We start from the raw sequence: 24,897 nt of genomic DNA on the forward strand, positions 1-24,897 counted from the left end.
CATGACTAAATTGTTTACCTGGATTTAGAGTGGTAAAAGAAAAGAAAAAAAAGCCTGAGCAGCCGTAAAATAAAAATTTGGACTTACTTGGGGCTTCCTCCAGCCCCCTCATAGCCCACAGGGTCTCCAAGCATACTCTTCCTTTGTGGTACCGCTGGCAGCTCTGGTAATCTGGCAACTTTGAAGTCGTATGTGCGTGCCCCTGACGCATCATCACGCCGGTCACCACAGGGTCCTGCACGTGCTGAAGGAACTCGTGGGCTACAAGGGGCTGGAGAAAGCCGCAGGTAATTCGAAATTTTCATTTTAGGCCACTGCTCAGGACTTTCAAGATATACCCTGCTTATTTGAGCCTGCCAGCATATACCATTAAACACTGACAATTTTATAGAGTGACACTTTAATGTGATCCATATCAAATATGTTAGTACCAACTAAGAACAGGCTACATTTAAGATTCCCAATCATTGCATTTGTCCTGATGTGCTACTTTATAGCAACCACAAGCCATACCAATAAAGGTTTGACTAAATTAAGATTGCACACGCTTAAAAGGCAACACCTTTTATTTATAATTGTTTAAAAGAACAAAATAAAATAAAAAAAACAGCAGATGGTCACAATTTAGTCAATTTTAAAACCACATAAACCGTAAGTACAAAAGCACCACTAATTATTGCTATAGAAAATGGCATGGAAAATTTAGATGCACAGTAAAAAAAATCACCACTATATGCACAAGACTTTTTTTTAGTTTTGTTTTCTCTTTTTTTTTCTTTAAAAGCAATAAAAGTAGATATGTAGTATAGCCTGGAACAACCACTACTGCTAATCTGAGATTCTTAAAACTTGCAGACAAAGAAATGTATTCGGCAAAGCATGAAGAAGAAGAAAAAAAAAAAAAAATGTTCATGTACATTATATATATGTAAAAGTTAAACTACTGTAGTCCTAAAAAAATTAGCATTTACAAAATACTCGAGAAAAATATTTTTTTCTTAAAGTTCTTCAAGAGGTACGTAAAATCAACGAAAATTTTCCATGACCAATTCATTCTCTCTTGTCAACTGCTGCTTCAGTTTTCTGTTCCTATGTCAAGAGGGGGAAAAAATAATTGCATTGTTAATTGCTAGAATATTGTTAAGGACTATCAGCCTATTTTAAAACCTGACTTCTGATCAACAGAAAAATGCAATTACAGATTGAGGAACTTTCCTAGTTTAGATACAGTTTCACTCACTGCACTTTCAGGTTAGGAACCAGAGAAGCCTTACCTGAAAGGTTCACATTTTCCACACAGAAAAAAGCACCACACTACTAGCTTTCTATGCACTGCACACAAACATGATCTACCGTACCCTTAACTTTCACTGTTTCAATCTGCCCTTTTATTGACAGTGTGCTGGGCAAGGAACCTCTGGATGTGGAAACATTAACAGTTGAGCGAGAGATGTGAATCTGTAATAACATTATGGGCAATAAAAAGAGGTATTATGAACATGCATTCACTGGTTGTATGACTGCAGACACCACCACTAAGTCAGCCTTTGAAATGTACCTCATCAGCTCTATTTTCACCATTTTCAGTTGGAGCAGTACCTTCCTTTCCAGCTTCTTGTTTTTCTTCTTTCTTCCCTTTAGCACCTTTGTTTGCCTTTGTGCCTGGCTCCTTCTAAAAATGAAGATTTAAAATTTTTTTTTTTTTTTTAAATGTTGAACTGCAACTTTCCTGAATACTATAATTTTAGCAAAACATTCATATGGCACCCATTTTAAAACAGAGAACCCAAAAGTTTTGTATTCCTGGAATGGGCAGGAGCCAACAGAACTTAACCACTTCAGCACCACAGGGTTTTTTGCTTAAAAACCAGAGCAATTTTCACATTTCAGCACTGCTCCCATTCATTCACCAATAACTTTATTGCTACTCATCAGATGTAAATGATCTATATCTTGTTTTTTTGCCACAAATTATGCTTTGTGAGGGTGATATTTGCTTTTAGTAATTATGTTATCTGCATTTTAAAGTGAAAAAAAAAAATTACCCCATTTCTCCATTTCCATCCACTATAGTTTTCAAATAAACAATGTTACCATAGGTAAAACCCACACATTGTATTTGCTAATTTGTCCTGGTTATCTCAACATTTAAATAATGTTCCTAGTACAATGTATGGCCATAATATATTAGTTTCTGGTTTGTGTTTTTTGTTTTCTCATTGTACTCTATCAGTAATTAAAAGCCCTTATCTTCATGATTAACAGTAATACACTCATGGCATACATATTTTAAAAGCCAAGTCCCTAGGGTAACTATGTATTCTCTTTTCAATGCTGTCACTTTTTTTTTTTTTTAACAAGTATTTATTTAGGGATATAGAGTACATGAAAATAACAGTTTTATGGCTTTTCATTCAGTTTTCCGGTAAAAAAAAAAAAAAAAAAAAAAAAAAATCACATGACTTAGCCCTCAGTTGTCAAACACCACAAAATCTATTCTCTCACTTGTCACGGTTAAAATTCTACCCTATATACATAATCAGATAGCTTATTGGGCATACAGCACACTGTTTACCACAAGTATGCCTATCTACTCCCCTGAGCTTCAGATGAAGTTTTGTGGGGAGTAGATAAGCGTAGCAAGGGATTCAAAGTGGTTAAAGGGGCACTATGACGAAAAATAATTTAAAATATGTGCGTACAAACAAACAAGTAGTAAGTTTTTTTTTCCAGAGTAAAATGAGATAAATTACTTTTCTCCTATGTTGCTGTCACTCACAGTAGGTAGTAGAAATCTGACAGAAACGACAGGTTTTGGACTAGTCCATCTCTTCATAGGGGATTCTTAACAAGGCTTTTATTCTTTATAAATATATTCCCTAAAAAGGATTTAAACAATGATGTTGGCCTGCTTCCCTGCTCACTACACAGTTTTTGGCAGTTGGACAGAGCAACTGCCATTCACTAAGTGCTTTTGAAAATAAATGAATCCCTGAGAATCCCCTATGAAGAAATGAACTAGTCCAAAACCTGTCAGATTTCTAATACCTACTATAAGTGACAGCAACATAGGAGAAAGGTAATTTATGGCTCCTTTTACTCTGTAAAAAATGTACTTTTTATTTGTATATGTTTGTACATATTACAATTTTTCACCATAGTGCCCCTTTAAGCATGTGCAGTGTTCTACCCAGGCTCTCAACCCAGCTAATATTTGTGAGCACCCGGCTGTCATCAGACCCTCCATACCCCCATTGCAGCCCAACCCACATTTTCTATGCCACCTGGCTGGGGAAAAAAAATTCTGGGTAGAACACCGATGTGGGTTTTTAATTAAGTCCCAGTAGGCTGAAACGCAACACCCAGAGTTTGCTGTGCACAGTATCGCTTACTATTCCGTATGAACTCCAGTCATCGATATTTACATAGCAATGGTTATGATGGACAGAAAAGCATTTTCTTTGATAAACCATGCCTTTCCTAATTCAGTCCCATATTACCTTACAACTCCTAGCCTGTTGAAAAGCATATGGATTATACCAGCAATAGATTCAGCACTTTTTCCTCAAATCCCCCAATCACTGTTATCGGCACCTAACCCTTAAAGGAATACTTTTACTCACCCGGGGCTCTCCTCAGCCCCCTGCAGCTGAACGGTGCCCTCGCCATGTCCCTCCGTTGCACCTGGACTCGCCGGCGGCCACTTCCGGTTTGGCCGTCACTCACGGTTTGCGACCAGGAAATCAGCCACGTTCCCAGCCTGTCGGCCGGTGACTGCCAAACCGGAAGTGGCCGCCGACGAGTCCAAGCGCATCGGAGGGACACGGCGAGGGCACTGTTCAGCTGCAGGGAGCTGAGGAGAGCCCCGGGTGAGTAAAAGTCTTTTTTGTAAGCTGACTTAAGTATTCCTTTAAGGCAGCCATACACTGGTCGATTGCCACCAGATCAACCAACAGATAGATCCCTCTCATCTAATCTGAGCGTAGCGGGATCTATTAGCAGCCCAGTACTGCACAGATTTTGAATAGATTTCAGCTTAAAATAGATGCACAATCTGTGGAGCTGCCGCCTGCTCGCTGCCCCCACCCCCCGCAATACATTACCTGTCCGCCAGTGCAAAACCCCAGTGCATGTTGACACTTTCTCCAGCTAGCCTGTCTCCTCTTCACACTTCCTGTCCCATCATGTGACGAGTGGAAGTATGAACAGTAGAGGGCGCTGTACTGTTTCAACTTCAGCTTGTCACAGGAAATAATGAGGAGACAGGCCAGCCGGAGAAAATGTCAACACGGAACGGGAACTCACGCTGGTGGACAGGTAATGTATTGCTGTGTGGGTCGTTGCCAAATCGATCGCCGCTAACGATGCGCTCCCGACCCGCCCATGATCGAGAAAAATTTTCCACCGGGACAGATCAACTGAATCAATTTTTGGATGGAGAAAAAAAGTCAACATTTGCGTTACTGATTTTTACAGCAGATTTGATCACAGTGATCAAATCTGCTGTATATTGACAGCTTCAAAAGTTTAGGATTATTTCTGTGATACAATGAGGGCAGCCATGTTCTGTTTATCACAGGCTGAGGGGTGGAGATGCTAGCAGCTTGCTTGTGCGTAAATTCCTCCTCCCCCTCTAAAATCAATGGCTAATAACTTCCTCCTGCCCAGACTGAGCTCCCATAAGCCCTTGCTACAGTGCCAAGGCACAAAAGGAGCTGTGGGCAAGGCTTGTTTAGTTTATAGGGAATTAGAGTATTAAAACAAAACAAAGTATTTGGCTTGAGGAATGCCCTATAAACTATATGAAAGGAACACAATTATGCAATAAGTAAAAAAAAAAAAAAAAAAAAGTTTCTCGCATCCACTTTAAGGTCGGTTTTATACTTTAGTTTTGCATTGCAATGCTCCGACACCAGCTTTCACATAACCCTGCGCCACTGTGTGACAGCAGGGTCATATGCATAGCACCCGAACACCCCCCCATTCCCCATGATTTTCTCCCTGCTGAGCGCCAGGCCGCAATGACTTGCATTGCTGCATAATCCATGCAGTAGGCACAGATCTTGCGGCAACGCAATGCAGAAGCTTGAATACTTCCAGTGCATTGTGTCACAGTTTGTTAAAGGTGCAAGTCACCAGAGACTTGCACTGCCCTTGCAGCAGGGAAGCCTAATGCAGTTTGACGCAGCACATGAGTGTGCAAGGGGCCTAAAAGAAAGGATAAATTGATATGTGCCATTCCTTAGGAATCTTCCTATTTGATACAGTAGAATCCATTTACAGCAAACTCCAAGAAACCAGAAAAAGTATAAATATACAATTGGTATTCCATTGTATATTTATACAGATGCATTTGCTGAGACCCGATGACTGAGTTTTCTAAAAAGAGTTTCAACTCTACTGCATAAAGAAATTCATATTCAACAATTGTTGCCATCAGGTAAATTAGCATGCTGACTAAAAACATATAAAAGTTGAAAGTTTCCATGCTGCTCTCTTCACATGTTCATATATACCTTGGCTGCAGCTTTCTTTGGTTTTGCTTCAGGTTTAGGAGGTTCCGGTTTCTAAGTACAAGAAGATAAAAGGAAAACAAATTAGAAGGAAAAAAAAAAAATTCATAAGACCAACTAGAGATCTAGCTCACACCACTAGGGATGAGATGCAAATCATTTCCAATTTTGATGCAGGAATGTGAAAAGGATTTATGCAGCTTGTAAGTGTACCTATCAAATCACACCTAATGCAGAAGTAAATGGAGAGACTTCATCTGTGTGCACAAACCACCCAGCGGCCTTCCTATGAAAGATTAATGTGACTCACCTCTGCACTGTGGCACCTTTACGCGTTAAGCCACAGCCTGCACACTCCCCACCAATGCCATTAAGTGCAAATTTAGACACAGGACAGAGCAGTGGGCAGGAGGGAGAAAAAAAAAAAAAAAAAAAAAAAAAAAAACGACGACAGGAGACGGAGGACAGGAACTCAGGATAGGTGGTCAAAAGACAGGACAGAACAGGACATGCAGAGGGGTGTGTGTGTTAAACTTGTATAAGAAGGTACAGAGGGCAGATGTGACAGTGGAGGTACAGGGGGGGCAGAGATAGCACATTGTTCCGACTTATCGAACTTACAGCCCCCCCATCTCGGTTGTTAGCCAGGGACAACCTGTATACATTTTACACCATTCATCGCAGGTTTCCTTTAAAAGAGGCACGTCAATGCATGAATTCTGTTTTTCAATATTCATTGACAAAAATTTAGTTAATATCTGCCCACTGCAAAATCTTACAGTAGGATGTTTTTTATAAAGTGCCAACATATTATGTAGCACTGGACAATACATACAATGATACAAAGAATGACAGACGTAACAAGGTTATATAACATAGGACAAAGCTGTACAAGGCAAACAAGGATTAATCTCAGAGGGGGAATAATGTAAATATGTATGGCGACCTTAACATCCCAGATCTACCTATAGGCTTGTTTCTCCAAAGTACAATAGCGTGACCAGTAACAGACATGATCATGTTTGACAAATCTTCAAATCTTGACTATGCGAAGGATAGTGTCCATAGAAGGGTTCCAAAAGTTACATAATGCATGGACAGTCAAGCACTAAGGCAGGAACATAAAGGATTCCTAATGCGCGTCAGATTATTATGCATTAAAGGGCAATTATACTCCCAAAACTAAAACTTCAGTAAACAATCTTAGTTATATAAAATAACATTTGAAAAGCATTTCCAAGTATTCCTTTTCTGCTGAAGTGACTCAGCTGCTGCCAGGGCAATGTGTATTTAGCAAAGGGAGTGAAGACAAAACCACAGGGAGATCCTTGCCTTTGCCGATGAAAAGATAAGCAAGCTTCTACTGCTCTCTGCAGTGAAAACAATTTTACACACAGGAAATACTTAAATGTTCTTTCCAGAGTAGTTCCTGAAATTGTGGTTTTGGGATTATTATTATTTATATAGCGCCGACATCTTCCGCTGCGCTGTACAGAACATATTTTTATAAATTTGCCTCAGGCGGCAAAAAGTCTAGGGCTGGCCCTGATGGACAAGTCACTAATTGTCCCCTCAGAGGAGATCTCAGGTTAATTCCTACAACAGTTGTAATCCATGGCAATTTTCTGTGAGGTATTTTTTTGATTTGGTAGGAAACCTGAGCACTTGGAGAAATCACATGCTAACAAGAACAAATGTAATCCGCCATGCTATCCACCTGGACTGTTTAGAGTACAACTTTTAAAGGGGAACTGAAGAGAGAGGTATATGGAGTCTGCCATGTTTATTTCCTTTTAAGCAATACCAGTTGCCTGGCAGCCCTGCTGATCCTCTGCCTCTAATACTATTAGCCATAGCCCCTGAACAAGCATGCAGCAGATCAGGTGTTTCAGACTTTAAAGTCAGATCTGACAAGACTAGCTGCATGCTTGTTTCTGGTATTATTCAGGGCTGCCAGGCAACTAGTATTGATTAAAAGGAAATAAATATGGCAGCCTCTGTATACCTCTTACTTCAGTTCCCCTTTAAAAGGACTTACAAGGCGAAATAGTCCAAAAAAGTCAAACACCTGTATGAAATATCAATGCACGGAGGGCACCGTCCGTGCATCTCAATGTGCCCCCCCCCGACCCCACAGCCCGGGCTCTCCTTCCTCCACTAAGATGGCCACCGAAGCTGGCCGTGGCTGCGCAGTCCACATATGCGCGAGTGCGCAGTCCGCATATGCGGGACCGGCGGGGGGCGCACATTGAGATGCGGGGATCCGGCGGAACGGCACAGAGGACACCCTCCATGCATTGATATTTCATACAGGTATTTATGAACTTTTTTGGACTATTTCAGCTCGTAAGTCCTTTAAGTGTGAATACGCTGTTCAATGATGTTAAAGCAGTGTGTCTCCATCAAAGTAACATCACTGGCAACAACTGTATGTAAACAGAGCACGTTGTGAAGTGCATTAAACCATCCATGTCAGAATCGCTTTTATTTCATACTTAATCTGAAGCCCCATAAGCAGGTGGATTTTGCAACACTACCAAGTAACAGTTTGAGAATATTCAGATGGCATATAGCATGGCAGCTTAATTATCACAACTAAGGGGCTTGCATAAGTGACCGTACCCATATTACTGAAAAAAAAAAAAAAAAAAAAAAAGTTGTCCTGGCCTTTCAGCTATCCTTGTTAAATCTAAAAACGACCAACGATGTAATGACCACATTTGTGAGTGGGTATATATCAATAGGTAAAAAACAAACTTACAGATGACAATCTTGCTGATCTTCTTGTAGGCTGAAAAAAATAAAAAAAGATAACAGTTAAAGGCAAGCTAGTATACCACAACATAGTGAGCAATAATACAACTAGAAAACACTATAAGGAAATCCAAACAAGCACTGTAAACCTTTGCTATAGGGACAGAACTCATAGGGCCCTTTCACACTGTGCTACATTACAAAGTAGTGCACTGATATTCCTATGGGGCTTTCATATGAAGTGCAGTGCAACACATTGCATGCTGTGCTTCACTGTATAGTTGCACCATGTGGCGGATGCAACCTATACAGTGTGAAAGGGACCCTGAGGCTGGCTTCACAGCGGGATGTTACAGGCGCACGTTAGAGCAGCCTGTAACGCAGCCCACCCCACAGCAATGAAAAATCAATGGGCTGTTCACAGTGCCCACGTTGCGTTACATAGTAACGCTGCGCCACCAGACAACATACTGCATGCAGTACTTTCTAAGCGGCAGAGCCGCGTTAGACTGCTTGCACATGCTCAGTACGGGTGGGTTTTTTTATTTTGGGGGCGGAGAGGAGGCGGGGAGAGGCTGCTACGTAGCCAGGAACATGGCTACTTAATATTCACTGCACTTGCAGTGTTTTCTTCTTGGAGCGGCCGCTGATTGGTTGGCGGGACCACGTGATGCGGAGAGCGCCGCTCACATGGTCTCTGCAGTGCCTCCGACAGAGCAGGCGCACCAAGAGCTGCTTGTAACGCAGCTCTTGGTAGCGTCCTGCTCCAACACCACCAGGCGTTGCGTTAGGGGCACGTTATGCGACCTTAACGTCCCCTCTAACGCAACGTCCTGGTGTGAAACCAGCCTAAGGGCTCTTTCACATTAGGGCAGACTTTGTGCGTTAACGCAAACGGAAGCCGTTTGCGTTAACCAAGGTGCGCTTCGATGCGTTGCGGTTCCGACGCACCCGGGCGCAGTTTCTTCTCCAACGCACCCGCGAGCCGGCGTTTTCCGTCGGGTTGAATTACCAGCTACCGCCGCTGATTGCGTCGCACCGCAGATCCCCGACACGCCGCAGGCAGACAACGCGTGCAGGAGAACGGCTCCTGTTCGCGTTGTCTGATGTGAAAGAGCCCTAAAAGGACGGCCCCTGCTGATGTTACAGTTCCCTTTATGGTAAACTGTTTTAGCGTTGCTCACAGAATAAATTGTGTTTTAGGCAAGGTTCACGCTTGCATTGGGAAATTTGTGCATTATACAAGCAGGAGTGAACCCCGCCTTAGACGATGGCATTTCATGTGAAATTATTTTAACTAATTAACTATAAAGTGTTAGAAAAGCTTTTATAACCAGTTGGAATTTAGGGTTACTATACTAATTTTTTTACAGGAAATTTGAAGTAAAATTTACCCATAGGGAAACTGTAAATAAGTCTTCAGAATGGCATAGATTATCAGCGTATATGTGAAAGGAGTGTTAATTTGTGTTTCGGGTACAGCTATCATTTAAATATCAGGAATCATGTTGTAACAGATTAGTCATAGCACTCTAATGCCTGGCATACACGGCTCGTTTCTTTCTAATCAATCGAGCCGCTGATGGCTCGATTGATAATATCCGACAGATCCGATGACCCGCCGGATAGATTCCCCGCGGGCGGACAATAGAGCGGCTGATAAGGGATGCCCGCAGGGACAAGCGGGAATGGATCCGTGCGCACGTGAGGTGACGCACCAGCATCGAGCCGTTGGCTCGATCCGGCGCATAAAACTCAGTGCATTCCCAGCATTAGGGTTGGAACCCACTAGAGCGATTTTTTGAGCGTTTAGGGAGCATGAGAAATCGCTAGCGATTTCCCTAAACGCTCTGCCAATGTAAATTGTTGGTGCAAATTCCACAGAAGCGATTGCGATTAGCAAAATCACAAACGCAGGACATGCAGCATTTTGTTAGCATTTGTGCTTCAAAGTATATAATCGCTGGTGTAATCGCTCATCAAAACTTGCACGGAGCGATTTTGCTAGCGTTTTGAAGTTAACATACACTAACAAAATTACAATAGAAAGGACCAATAAGACTTTAAAACGCTAATCGCTACACAACTGCTGGCAAATTGATACACTTTAAAATCGCTCAAGGAATCGCTTACAAACTGCTCATACGAAACGCTAGCGATTGCGTTTTACAGTGGGTTCCAGGCCTCAAGCCCCATACACTCGCTCAACAGTGGTCTTTTATGCAGCACAAAAATCAAACAACTTGTGTTCCTGATCAGTATTATCACCCAAATCACCTGTCTCAATATGCTGAGAATCACTGATGTAGTATATTTTACAGGTCTTGTAAAGATTCCTTAATACACGGGAAAAAAATATGTCTTAAAAAGCCCCATCTACACGATACGATTCTTTGTGCGATTCAATTATGATCCGCTTAAATCGGCCATGTCCGATCAGGATTGTAAATAGAATCATAATCAAATCGCACAAAGAATCGTATTGTGTAGATTGGGCTTAAAGCTAGGTACACACCATACAATTTTTTCGGTTATATTTTCCTGCCATATAGATCATTTCCTACACGTTGAAAATTATCTAACCATCTGCCTAGCAATTAGGCATTGTACTCAGCATGAGATAACCAGAAGACAATGCACCGGAGATAATGACCAGTCGCTACAGAAAATCTAATGATTGGTACACATCTTGCGTTCCCGCAATCGATTCCCGTCGATGCGCCGCTCGATTAGTTTATTTCCGACATGTTTGATTCGCGATGCCATACTTTTCATGGCAGATCTAAAAATCATCGAAATGCGTTTGGAAATAAATGGTCGGGAATCGAGCGGCGCATTCGATGCAGGAACGCAACTTGTGTACCCAGCATTAAAGGGAAGGTTCAGAGAGGGGATTAAAAAAAAAAATTTCCACTTACCTGGGGCTTCCTCCAGCCCGTGGCAGGCAGGAGGTGCCCTCGCTCCGCAGGCTCCCGGTGGTCTCCGGTGCCCGACCTGACCTCTTCTGCGCTCCATTTCCTGGCACTTCTGCGTCCCACGCCGGCGCGCTGACGTCAGCCGGGCTGTACTGCGCAAAACTACTGCGCAGTACAGCCCGGCGGACGTCCGTGCGCCGGCGTGGGACGCAGAAGTGCCAGGAAATGGAGCGCAGAAGAGCCCGACCTGGCACCGGAGACCACCGGGAGCCTGCGGAGCGGCGGCGAGGGCACCTCCTGCCTGCCACGGGCTGGAGGAAGCTCCAGGTAAGTGGAAATTTATTTTTATTTTTTAATCCCCTCCCTGAACCTTCCTTTTAAGGTGGCCATTCCCTTCTCGATTTGCCATCAGATAGATCCCTTTCTGAGCCATACGATCAGAGAGGGATCGTATGGCTTCCTTTACTGCAGATTGTGATTCGATTTCAGCATGAAACCGATCACAATCTGTGGAACTGCCACCGCCGCACAAAACACTGATCTTGTTTTCCACTAGGCAAAAATAAAAAAACTCACCTCTTGCTTAGTTACTTTGCCTGCATCCTTGGCATCAGCACCCTCTGGAGACTGTAATACAAAAAAAAAAAAAAAAAAAAAAAAAAAAAAAAAAAAAAAAGTTATAAATACACAACGTAAAATGTTTAGGTATGAGACCATTAAATAGTACATGGTGACTTAGCATTTACTGTTCAGTCCAGTATAATTACCAACACTCAAAACGCCAATAACTCCAACCAGTTTATAAAGAAATTGGCAGAATAAATGAACACCAGGAGGGTTAAGAACAGGGCTGTGGAGTCGGAGAGTCGGGCAATTTTGGGTGCCTGGAGTCGGAGTCGGGAAAACTGCACCGACTCCAACTCCTAATGAATTTGTAACTAATAAAATAGAAAATATGATAAAATGTTCTATTTCTCAGATAATAGTCATTAAAAATAATGTATATATACAGTAATAGCTGTGCTTAGTCCACAAAAATGAAATAAACCAATCAAAATTAGTTACTTGTGCTGCTTCAATAAAGCAGTCCCCGTATTTTTAAGGTCAGATATACATATCTGATTGTGACTGTGTATATGATATGTACACAGGAATCTCATATATACTAAATAACATCTATGCTGTAAGAATAAAGCCTGATGTGTAGCTAGCTGTGTCACTAATAGAGATGGTCAACGAGATGGAAATAATTCTGCACTGATGCTGATTTATGCAAATGTATGCACTCCCTTTGCTGATGAAATAAAATAATTTGATATGTTATTAAAATTTGGTTTGGATAACCGTCCTGCGCATTGTAGGATAGGCTTCAGCCTATCAAATGACGGCGATCCCCGGCATGACGTATACAGCAGGGATTTCTTCCCCGCGTGTTTACATTTTGCCGGCGAGCCGCGATCGGCGGCTCTCCGGCTGTTCACGGAGACAGCCTCCGTGAACGGACATAGAAAAGCCGCTCATGGAAACTTGCAGACGACCAGTCTACGCCAATCGGCGTTAGCTGGTCGTCAAGAGGTTAAGCCATGCATGGCCCAGCTAGAGGGATTCGGAGGCGTCCTCATATCCCAGCAAGAGTCGGCATGCGCACACCATTAAAGCAGGCCATACACTGGCTCGATTCCCGGCCGTTTCGACAGCAGATTCGATCCTGGGATCGAATCTGCTGCCAATCGTTTGAGGTAAACGCAGCCGCCCTCCCGAAATCGGATCGGTCCGTCGATCGCGCCGTGCGGGAAATTACCCTCGATCGCCCGCGGGGTAAAGTGCGCGTCGCTAGCGGCGGCCGATCCGATCAAGTATACATTACCTGAGGCTGGCTCCCGGGCGTCTTCTCCGCACTGCACGGCTCTGTTCCGGCTCCATCCATCCCGGCGCTTCCTGTGTCACTGCAGTGACCAGGAAGTTCAAATAGAGGGCGCTCTATTTGAACTTCCAGGTCACGGAGTAACAAAGGAAGCGCCGTAATGGAGCCGGAACAGAGCCGTGCAATGCGGAGAAGATGCCCGGGAGCCAGCCTCAGGTAATGTATACGGGGGGGGGGGGGGGGGGGGCAGGCGGCAGGAGCAGCTCAGCATATGGTGAATCGGTTCCAGGCTGAAATCGATTCACAATCTGTTTGCAGTAAAGGCAGCCATACGATCCCTCTCTGATCAGATTCGATCAGATAGGGATCTGTCAGCTGGTCGATCTAATGGCACATCGACCAGTGTATGGCCACCTTTACAGTGAAAACAGGACCTTGTATATTTTAAAAACAACTATTCAGATTCCATTTACTGTAAGCATCTTGAGAGCCGTTAGCCAAAAATGTAATACAAGCCTAACATTTAGCGCCACACTAACAGCAAAACCCAGTCACACAGTAGTGCTTTGGGTCTGCAGTTTATTTTGTATATAATGCGACATCTTGTGCAGCAATGTAAATTGCAGTCTTGTCATCCTCTCCTTCAAAGGAGCACACAATATTTTTTTTTTTTAAGAATTTTTCGAGCACACAATATTTTAATACCTACAATAGTTACATATCCATCATCGTCTAATGTGAATTTTGGGGAAAGTCAATGAACACCTGCAATTCCGAATTATTGACCACCCACCTGTGATGTAAACAGACAAGAGTAGGATACTTACCTCTATAGATGGAAGGCTTTCCCATCTACCTCCATCTCTGGAACACTCCAAAGCTCGTGGCCACGCTCCCACATATGCAGCGCACTGCATCTGCACAGTAGCACAAACCTGATCGGGCTTCAGTGTAAAAGCCAATCAGGGCCGTGCTACTCAGTGTTGAGAAGTCTGAACAAAAATCATCCGATGCCTCAGTTTATGAAACCATCGACTAAAGGTACTCAAAATTCCTCCGACTCTAAAGCCCTTGCAGGGCTATGTAGAGGGTACAAAAATCATCAAACTCAAAACCCTGTTTATAAAACCCACAGACTCCAGGTACCCAAAATTGCCCCAACTCCACAGCCCTGGTACCAGGGCTGTGGAGTCGGAGCTATTGTGGGTACCAGGAGTCAGTGGTTTCATAAACTGAGGAGTCAGATGATTTTTGTACCAAATCCACACCCCTGGCAAGTATTAGACTAAGGAGTCGGAGTCGAAGCTATTTTGGGTACCCGGAGTGGGAGGTTTCATAAACTGAGTTGGATGATTTTTGTACCGACTCCACACCTCTGCCTGGTGATACTGCCATCAACAAAGTCTTGACGATTCTTGAGAGGACAGCAATGGAAAGCGGTGGAGGATAACATCTCTGGATTATCCCAAAAAAACAGTAAGGGCTCATTCACACTAGAAGTATTTCCGGCCTTAAAAAAAAAAAAAAAAAAATCACCCACAAAATACTTGTGCAATGAATCCCTGAGAAATTTCATATCAGCGCGGTTTGTGCGATGTGCGTTCAGCAAAGCGATGCCTTACCATTTTTGGGGTGTTTTGCTACAATGGAAGGTATAGGAAGAGCGCTAAACGCTCACAAAACAGCTTTATGCGGCGATTGCGTTTTTTTTTTAAATACATACATTGTATTTATTTTTTCCCAGGTCAAAGAATTCACTTCCTGACTCGCATCAGAGAGTGAATTACAAAACCGCTCTAGAAAAGTGCTTTTACCAGAAACGCAGCACACAGTGGAGCACCAGGAAGGGGTAAAAGCGCAAAAAAAAAAAAAACCGATTGAATCTTCGATTTTAGGTGTGAATGAGGCTTAAGTGTCAAAAAACACATACCTACCACAAAAGATGCTAGCACTATATAAGGCTACACCGGACATCTGTGTAACAAATGTACAGCCAAGTGTAATCACATCAACCTTTTGTTTGTTCTTTAATAAACTGTTAAAAGGAGGAAGATGAGGGATGCTCTGAACTTTACACTTTGTCCCATAGTTCTTACCTAGCTCACAGTGGACAACTAAAAAAAAAAAAAAAAAAAAAAAAAAAATACACCAAGGACAGGAAGCCTAGATCTATAGTCACAATAGCTGCACTGAAAAGCATGGTTTGTACAGGGAGAACTTTGCTTCCATGACAAAGGTGTCAGCAAACTAAAGAATCTCACACTACAGTGAAGGACCTAGCTCCCTGCTATTCTTTTAGCATGTGCTGAAAATGCTACAGGTCAACAAAGCAATGAAAAGAATATGGTATACAATCACATGTAGCAAGCTAGAAAAGTCCAGCACTCAGTTTCCATTGTTCAGGTTTCCTAGTTTAAAGAGCAAAAAGGAATAAACCTGAACAACTTCAAATCAAGGTTTTTCAGTGCTCAGCAATTTAAAAATAACTGCCCTGCATTTGTGGGGTTATGACCATGCTGACATTTGCTGCACAGAAGTTAGATAATCAAAAATGAAAAAAAGTCTAATGCATTGTTAAAAGGCCAATGGCACAAACTCATTTTTGATCAATGACAAGTGAATGTGGCAACAATTTGAGGTATCCAAATTAAGCTAAAAAAAAAAAAAATAAAGTTACAGGGAGCATTCAAAACTACCAACATGTGGGATGGAATGATCGGGTTTAAAGACTTTCACAAGATAGTATTTGTTTAATCAGATTCAGAAAGTAGCCAGATTAAAACTACAGGTGAAGACAATTTACAGTCAAAAAGAAAAAAAAAAAAAAAAAGTTATACATAACAGCAACACAATTGTTTGCATAAAAATGTTATGAAACCTAATGATTAAAATTGCAACTGTATGAAAATGTTAAAATATAAAACAGTCCCTTTAAAAAAAAGTCAGCTAACCTGAGAAAAAAAATTACTGTTTGAGAATCAAAGTTGGTTAACAAAGGGATTTCTATCCTCACACATGCCAGCAGTTTTGCGCCAAATGGTTAACTTTACAAAGACAACTCAATTGAGACAAGAAACCAGATGACAAAACTGCATCAAGCACTACAGGGAAAGGACCATGTGACCAATACAACTTCAGCTTTGCAGCCATTACCATTTTCCACCATATGCATGCTGAATTGAATGCATTTTTATAAGTATTGTTTAAACCCCTGCAGTTTAATTGCACTTAGAGAAATAAACCCAAGTCGGGTCTTATACAGTGCTAAAGCCTGCTATAGTAGCTATTTACAATCCGACACTACTACAGTACTAAAGACTAACAAAGTATGCACCATTTCCTGTTACATTTTGCTTTGTAACACGTGCGTAAAGTAAATCTACAGCCTCACAACAAGCAGGATGGGGAACAATATAAGAAATGCATTTATGTCAATTGCAACAAATTCCTTGCTACTTGTGCAAAACTCTGCAGAGCAGATTACCGAGTAGCACCAAGCCATACATTATTTCCCCTCCCCCACCAAGAATGTAAGGGCGCCTGGGAGGTATGGGAAGCAGCAGAGCAGGGGCACCATTGCTCCAAAGACCCAGAGGGGGGGGAGAAAGGCCCACACTGCCTCTCGGCTCAGCACGTCACTGTTCTCCAGTCTTTCCACAAGTCGTCATTGGACAAGGCCAATGATGGAAAATATGGATGAGGATAGCGGACCCCACCCCCCACATATACTACCCGAGGAATAGGTGACGGTATCCAGAGGATTGGGTGGAGGGAGAGTGACTCGGCGGGCGATGGGGACGAGTGTTACAGTATGGAGCGAGTGAGCGGCGGCACGGCCACTACCTGCAGACAAAGCGGGAAAGCACCGCACTATGCCAGCACAGGGGGGGAAGGGAGGAGACAGAGCGGCGCCGCGCGATAACGGCCTGTAATGCACCAAGGGACGGCTCTTACCTTTCGCTTAGGCATTGTGCTACTAGTGCTGGCGGCCTCGCCCTGGAACTACTGCTGCGGCTGATTGACGAGCGTCGGTGCTAGGTAGCAAGCGCAGTGACTGGAGCCTCACAACCGCTTTCCGCTCAACTACTCTCCCCACTCCTCCTCCAATCCTGGCTCGTTCAACGCTGCGGCGCTCTCATTGGACGAAGCTAGTTTACAAATTCCACAAACCACGCCTACGCCCCAAAACAGGCCTCCCACCGCCGTGTCCAGAATGGGCGTTGCGTGCACGAATATGACAGTAGTGATTTACTACGGGTACGCCCTACCACGTTTCCACGCCCACCTCCCTGTGTGAGCCTATAGGCGGGAGAGAGAGGGCTCGGCTTTCATGGTTCAAACGGGAGACAGTGGGTGTTGTCGCGCTGACGTCACCGCTTGCCGTGACGGTGGATTCTCTTTCTAGCCGTTGCTTTCTGGCGCTAGCTCCTCCTCTCAGCGCCGTTGGCTGTTTATTTTTGAATTGTGTGGAGTGAGCTGGATGTTACTCGGGTGTCATAAGGCGCCATTTTATTGCACCACAACAAAAAAGGGAAGAGAGAAGAGCTGACCTTGTGTGAAGCTCACTTCACTTACAATATGACCGCTTAGGGGAGGGTTATTGGGATATACAGCTCAAGGTCAGCACTTTCTGCTTCTAACGCTGGTATTATGTCTATTCTTCATTACATACAGTTGGAATGTACACTTTCTAATTAACATGATTGGATACATTTGGAGGTTTTCTATGTCATGAACCAGCCATTATGAATCAACTAAACGTGCCCAGTAATGGTACAGTTTTCCATGAATTATCACATTTTTCATAAGATAGTTCAGTTCAAAAGAAAATCATATTTAACCAATCCACACCACTAAAAGTGAAGGTAATTTCTGGAATAATTAACCATCTAATTTGATTGTTGCAATTGATCAAAAACAATCAATTCAGCCCAACGTGTGGGGTGGGGTGGGAATATGAATGATAAGCAATCTATTAGAAAGAATTCTTCTGAAATTTGGATCAACGGAATGATTCATAGAACATTTTTCATCAATTGGCAACATTAATGGCAGGGCAGTTTCTAGGCTAAATTTCACCCAGGGCGAGGGTGTAAAAATCACCCCCCCCCCCCTTGGAGCCAGGTATTGGTGCCCACAGTATAGGTTAGCTACATAGGTGTCACCAGTATGTGTTAATTAGCTAGGTGCCTGCAGTATAGGTTAGATAAGTAGATGCCCCCAGTATAGGTTAGATAGGTGTCTGCTGCATAGGTTAGGTAGGTAAGTGACTGCAGTATAGGTTAGATAGGTAGGTGACTGCAGTATAAGTTAGATAGGTAGGTGACTGCAGTATAGTTTAGGTAGGTAAGTGACTGCAGTATAGGTTAGGTAGGTAAGTGACTGCTGTATAGATTAGATAGGTAGGTAGGTGCCAGTATAGGTTAGATAGGTAGGTGACTGCAGTACAGCTTATATAGGTAAGTGACAGTATAGGTTAGGTAGGTGCCTGTTGTATAGGTTAGGTAGGTAAGTGACTGCTGTATAGGTTAGGTAGGTAAGTGATTGCAGTATAGCTTATTAGTAAGGTGACTGCAATATAGCTTATATAGGTAGGTGCCAGTATAGGTTAGATAGGTAGGTGCCTGCAGTATAGATTAGGTAGGTAGGTGCTGCAGTATAGGTTAGGTAGGTAGGTAGGTGCTGCAGTATAGGTTAGGTAGGTAGGTGCTGCAGTATAGATTAGGTAGGTAGGTGCTGCAGTATAGATTAGGTAGGTAGGTGCTGCAGTATAGATTAGGTAGGTAGGTGCTGCAGTATAGATTAGGTAGGTAGGTAGGTGCCTGCAGTATAGATTAGGTAGGTGCTGCAGTATAGGTTAGGTAGGTGCTGCAGTATAGATTAGGTAGGTAGGTGCTGCAGTATAGATTAGATAGGTAGGTGCTGCAGTATAGGGTAGGTAGGTAGGTAGGTGCTGCAGTATAGATTAGGTAGGTAGGTAGGTGCTGCAGTATAGATTAGGTAGGTAGGTGCTGCAGTATAGATTAGGTAGGTAGGTAGGTGCTGCAGTATAGATTAGGTAGGTAGGTAGGTGCTGCAGTATAGGTTAGGTAGGTAGGTGCTGCAGTATAGGGTAGGTAGGTAGGTGCTGCAGTATAGATTAGGTAGGTAGGTGCTGCAGTATAGATTAGGTAGGTAGGTGCTGCAGTATAGGGTAGGTAGGTGCTGCAGTACAGATTAGGTAGGTGCTGCAGTATAGATTAGGTAGGTAGGTAGGTGCTGCAGTATAGATTAGGTAGGTAGGTAGGTGCTGCAGTATAGGTTGGGTAGGTAGGTGCTGCAGTATAGATTAGGTAGGTAGGTAGGTGCTGCAGTATAGATTAGGTAGGTAGGTGCTGCAGTATAGGTTAGGTAGGTAGGTAGGTGCTGCAGTATAGATTAGGTAGGTAGGTGCTGCAGTATAGCTTAGATAGGTAGGTGCTGCAGTATAGGTTAGGTAGGTAGGTGCTGCAGTATAGGTTAGGTAGGTAGGTGCTGCACTATAGGTTAGGTAAGTGGGTGCTGTTGTATAGATTAGGTAGGTGCTGCAGTATAGATTAGGTAGGTAGGTAGGCACTGCAGTATATATAAGGTAGGTAGGTGGGTGCTGCAGTATAGGTTAGGTAGGTAGGTGCAGCAGTATAGATTAGGTAGGTGCTGCAGTATAGATTAGGTAGGTAGGTGCTGCAGTATAGATTAGGTAGGTAGGTGCTGCAGTATAGCTTAGATAGGTAGGTGCTGCAGTATAGGCTAGGTAGGTAGGTAGGTGCTGCAGTATAGGCTAGGTAGGTAGGTGCTGCAGTATAGGTTAGGTAGGTAGGTGCTGCAGTATAGATTAGGTAGGTAGGTAGGTGCTGCAGTATAGATTAGGTAGGTAGGTGCTGCAGTGGCGGTGGGAGCAGGCATAATAGTAATGACTCACCTTTCTTCAGCAGAATAGCCGATCTCACGCTGCTTCAATGTACTTCCTTTCCTGGCATCTGTCTCAGTAACAGCGCCCCCTGTGTTGACATGCGGAACATCATCACAGGGGGCGCTGTTACTGAGACAGATGCTGGGAAAGGAAGTACATTGAAGCAGCGTGGGATCGGCTGAATGAAAGTGAGTTAATATTATTATACCCTCTACCTCTGTGCCCAGCTTCTGCCACAACAATCCAGCGCCCCGGGCGATTGCACGTATCGCACGCCCATAGAAACGGGACTGATTAATGGTATCTGGTTGATTGGAGATTGGACTCCTTTAAAAAAAAACTTTATCATATCGCTCCACCAGTTATGATCATACCTTTGAAAAAATCCACCAAGCGGAATGATAATTTCTTTAAAGAACCAGTATTGCAAAAAAAAAAAGTAGGCAGTTAAAATCTGACAAAACCGACAGGTTTTGGGCCAGTCCATCTCCTCATGGGGAATGCTCAGGGTTTTCTTTGTTTTCAACAGCATTTCCTGAACAGCAGCCTCCCTATTCACTTGCACACTATTTTGTCAGTTAGACTTTGCAACTGCTGTTCAAAAAATGCTGATGAAAACCCAGAGAATCCCCCATGAGGAAATGGACTGGCCCAAAACCTGTCGATCCTGTCAGATTTTAACTGCCCACTTTTTCCGTGATAGTGGTCCTTTAACCTCCCTGGCGGTTTATTTATTTTGCCAGGGAGGCTGCAATGGGGTTTTTTTTTAATTAAAAAAAAAATATTTCATGCAGCCAACTGAAAGTTGGCTGCATGAAAGCCCACTAGAGGGCGCTCCTGAAGCGTACTTTCGATCGCCTCCGGCAATCGAAAGTAACAAGATAGGCCGCAATGAGCGGCCTATCTTGTTTCGCTTTCCTCGTCGCCATGGCGACGAGCGGAGTGACGTCATGGACGTCAGTCGACGTCCTGACGTCAGAGCTGCCCGATCCAGCCCCTAGCGCCGGCCGGAACTGTTTGTTCCGGCTGCGCTGGGCTCGGGCGGCTGGGGGGACCCTCTTTCGCCGCTGCACGTGGCGGATCGCCGCGGAGCGGCGGCGATCGGGCAGCACACGCGGCTGGCAAAGTGCCAGCTGCGTGTGCTGCTTTTTTCAGAATCAAAATCGGCCCAGCAGGGCCTGAGCGGCGACCTCCGGCGGCATACCCCGAGCTCAGCTCGGGATTACCGCCAAGGAGGTTAAGGCAACGATTGATAATATGGTTGTACAAGATCAATTGGGCCCATTAGTATCTATGTTTTCATGCAATATGATCTGAACAATTTGATTGAAAATATGATCACTAAAACTTGTACTGTTAAGTACATTTAGATTCAATTGATTTTTGTTTCTTGCTCATTGGGACGTTTACCAGTGTCTGCTCTGTATTTCCCCTGCAGAAAAGTTTACTGTCAGAGCCGCTATCGACAGCAGAGTGAGGGGGCTGCAGCAGCGAGACAGTGGCGCGATTGTAGCGTGTGGCAGGGATGATTTAAATATACATCCTGGCCGAGATAACAGGTGTCAAACTGCGTAGATTTCAATCAGAGTGGTCCAGAAGCGGTTAAAGGATTGAACTTAATTCCAATCAGTAGCCGATAATCCCTTTCCCACAAGAAATCTTTACCTTTTCTCTAATAGATCATCGGGGTTTCCGTATGGCTGAAGACATGCAGATAGTAGATGAGGCAACTGTCAATGGTTTATTGTGGAGAATGCAGAACCGTATGCCTGAATGATTTTAGGAAAATATTGAATTGTGCGATTTCTATCCGAAATTGCGATTTCGATTCACTATTTCCTTCTATTTAAGCTTTATTCCGCCTCTGTGCCTCTCTGTCCCCCTGTCTCTCTTTGTGCCCTCTGTGTCTCTCTCTGTGTCTCTCTCTGTGCGCCCTCTGGGTCTCTCTCTTTGAGCCCCCCTGGCTCGCTCTTTGTGCCCACCCTGGGTCTTTCTGTCTCCTTTCTGCATCTCTCTCTGTACCCCCTCTGGTTCTCTCTCTGTGCCCCCTCTGGGTTTCTCTGTTTCCCCTCTGGGTCTCTCCCTGTGCCCCCTCTGGGTCTCTCTCTGCCCCAATCTGCGGCAGTGCTGGACATACCTTCCAGCATGAGTCCAGCGATGCCCATCTATCCACTTCGCCTCTTTCAAACTCTAATGCACGGCATACTTCCTGTATGCTATGTGACATACAGGAACCAGGAAATATGCCATGCACAAGAGCCGGCAGACGGCGAGAGAGGATGGACAGCGTTGGACTCATGCCAGAAGGTATGTCCAACACGAAGTTTGAAGCCGCCCACACAGAAATTACATAATCGTGGAAATTGCCATTTTAAAAATTCTGAAATCGGGAACATAGGAATTCCGATTTCGGTTTAAATTCGATAAATCGTTCGGCCCTACAGTACAGGCATACACAAGCGTTAGGCAAGAGACACTGGCCTTACAGTAATTTTGCAGGAATCCCGCTTCCTCGGAGACCAATAGGTGTACAAAAATGCTCCTTAAGATAGCACATTAAATAGTACATAAAGTTAGCTTCCCACTGTCCCTGGCAGTCATTCGGGACAGTGGGGAGTGTAAGCTGCCTTTAAAGGGAACCAGAGATTAACGATTCACACAAAATAAACATATCAGTTGAAAGCTTGTAAAGAATAAATGCTCTACCTGATAATTTCGCCACTCTGGTGTGCCTTTGAGTGTTTTTTATCCATTATTGCTCCAGGAAATATCCAATATGGCCGCCGGCTCATATCCCTTCTGCTTCCGGGGTATGAGTTGTTCTGGATGTGCTGTCTAGGCTATATGAGACTATAGACAAGCAGGGCTGCTGCAGCCTTTCATCTGTCTGCTTTCAACTTCATATTCTGGTATGCTTTGTGGCTGCCTGTATGAAGTGTCTCTCATAGAAATGAAACTGCATACAGTAGATAATGACTGGCTGCACAGTGTACACAGATACACTTGTCTGTTTCAGAGCTTCTTTCTCGGCAGCAGCAGCCCCACCCATGTCAACAGCTCTGAGTAGGAAATCTGAGCCAGGAGGGGGCAGGCTTGGGCTTGAAAAGACTCAACAGAAGAGTGACTCAGCTATAATGATTCCAGGTCAAACCTAGACTGAATCAGTCGGTGGATTCTTATCACAGTTGATAACAGATAGATTAGACTGAGAAGAATAAAACTAAAAGCAGGGTAGGTGTTTACTGTCATGTTCCCACTGATAAATGTAATAAAATACATGAGGGTGCTTCCAGGGACGGATCTGGGGGGGCAAGCGCGTCTGTTGCCCCAGGCGCAGTTTGTTGAATTCTTAAAAAGGCGGCAAAATTTGGATGGGGAATGGCAGTTTAAGCTCCAGAACCTGACCTTTAGGCGCCAAAACTAGCCAAAACCTGACCTTGCCCCAGGCACAACTTGGCCTAGATCCGTCCCTGGGTGCTTCGTCTCTGGTTCTCTTTAAGTACTATTTAATGTGCTATTTTGACGGCCATTTTTGTACACCTATTGGTCTCCGAGGAAGTGGGACTAACACAAAACGGCTGTAAGGCTGGTGTCCCTTGCCTAATTGCTTCAACAGTTACCTTGTCTACTGTCTGCATTTCTATGGATTGATCTATATCGAGTGCACGTCGTTGGGAGTGGAGTGCATCCTATCCATCTGCCAGGGCATTTGGTGCTAACCTCATTTCACTAGACTTTGGTGATTGTCTGAATGGCTGATATTGTGGTGAAACCCCTCCCACAGTGTAATGCCATGACAGATCCTGACAGTTTGCTGTCTGTAACCCTCATTGCAATGTGGGAAATAACAGCTTTTTCCAACTGCCAAGTAAGCAACATCTCACTCTGTGCATATAACTCTCAGTAACATTCCGCACAAATCACCTGGCAGAACGAAAGATGTCACCACCAGTGAAAATTTTCTGAATGTAAATCAGAGAGAGGAAAGATTTTACAATGAGCAAACACCAACTATATAATCTATAAATACATTTTGTAAAAAATAAACAATTTTATTCATTATGTTATTCTCCCTACAGTTCCTCTTCAATGTTGCAGGGAAACACTATCCACGCCACCAACTGAATACGTTTGGTAAAGCTGGGCAAGCAGAAGCTGTACCCGAAGCAAGTGCCATGCTCAAAGCCCAGCAGCCAAGGGTCCTGGTGTGCACTGAGCTGCCGTCCTTGGAATGTATTATCTGTTCATTTAATAAATTAGCTGCTATCGTGTCTGACAGTAGACTTTTCTGCGGGAGAAATACAAAGCGGCCATTGGTAGACAGCCTAATACATAACTACTTGATTTTTCTTTTGATTAGCTTGTTCAATAAAAATGAATTAACCACAGTACCATACGCTGATTCAATGCTAGTCAATTCTAGAGTGATAAAGAAGGGAATAGGAGCACTCCACTGGTGTATTAATGTTACTTACAAGACAAAATAGGACAAAAACACTTATCAGCTGTACAGCCTCACTTCTACTGAACAATGTGGCTGACCATGGCTTCTAAAAACACTGCCTGCGATCATCGGCAGGAGGGGTGTGCAGAGCTGTGTGATGGGTGATGCTAATGACGTCACGCTGCATAAGTGTAGGCGTCATGGGTGGTACCAATGATGCCTACACTTATGCATCGAGGCGTAAGCACAGTGAAACGCGTAGTGACATCATTGACACAACCCATCACAAGGCTTCACCCACCCCTCCTGCTAACAATCGCAGGCAGCGTTTCCAGAGGCCGTGGCCAGGTGCATGGTTTGCTAGGTGTGAAGTTGTGCAGCCGATAAGTGTTTTTATGCTTTTTTTTATCTTGTAAGTGCAAACATACATGTATTTTTAAAGCCATTTAACCACTTCACCCACAAGGAGTTTTTAC

At 43.8% G+C, this 24,897-nt stretch overlaps 1 protein-coding gene and 1 long non-coding RNA gene across 2 annotated transcripts; one reads left to right on the top strand and one right to left on the bottom strand.

The window, feature by feature from the left end:
* Nucleotides 1–548: 548 nt before the first annotated feature.
* On the bottom strand, nucleotides 549–17,188 carry HMGN3 (high mobility group nucleosomal binding domain 3). The gene is made up of 7 exons (XM_068281527.1): nucleotides 17,001–17,188; nucleotides 11,759–11,809; nucleotides 8,275–8,304; nucleotides 5,517–5,567; nucleotides 1,559–1,672; nucleotides 1,359–1,458; nucleotides 549–1,089 (listed from the first exon to the last, which is right to left on the bottom strand). Exons 1-7 carry the CDS (start codon nucleotides 17,013–17,015, stop codon nucleotides 1,076–1,078), a joined length of 375 nt encoding a protein of 124 aa, XP_068137628.1. The 5' UTR covers nucleotides 17,016–17,188; the 3' UTR covers nucleotides 549–1,075.
* LOC137571834 (uncharacterized) lies at nucleotides 17,189–24,368 on the top strand. The gene is made up of 2 exons (XR_011031450.1): nucleotides 17,189–17,665; nucleotides 24,057–24,368. It is a non-coding gene; the product is annotated as an uncharacterized lncRNA (long non-coding RNA).
* Nucleotides 24,369–24,897: the final 529 nt, after the last annotated feature.

This window comes from Hyperolius riggenbachi, chromosome 4 (assembly GCF_040937935.1).
Source record: "Hyperolius riggenbachi isolate aHypRig1 chromosome 4, aHypRig1.pri, whole genome shotgun sequence".
Taxonomy (NCBI): Eukaryota; Metazoa; Chordata; class Amphibia; order Anura; family Hyperoliidae; genus Hyperolius; species Hyperolius riggenbachi.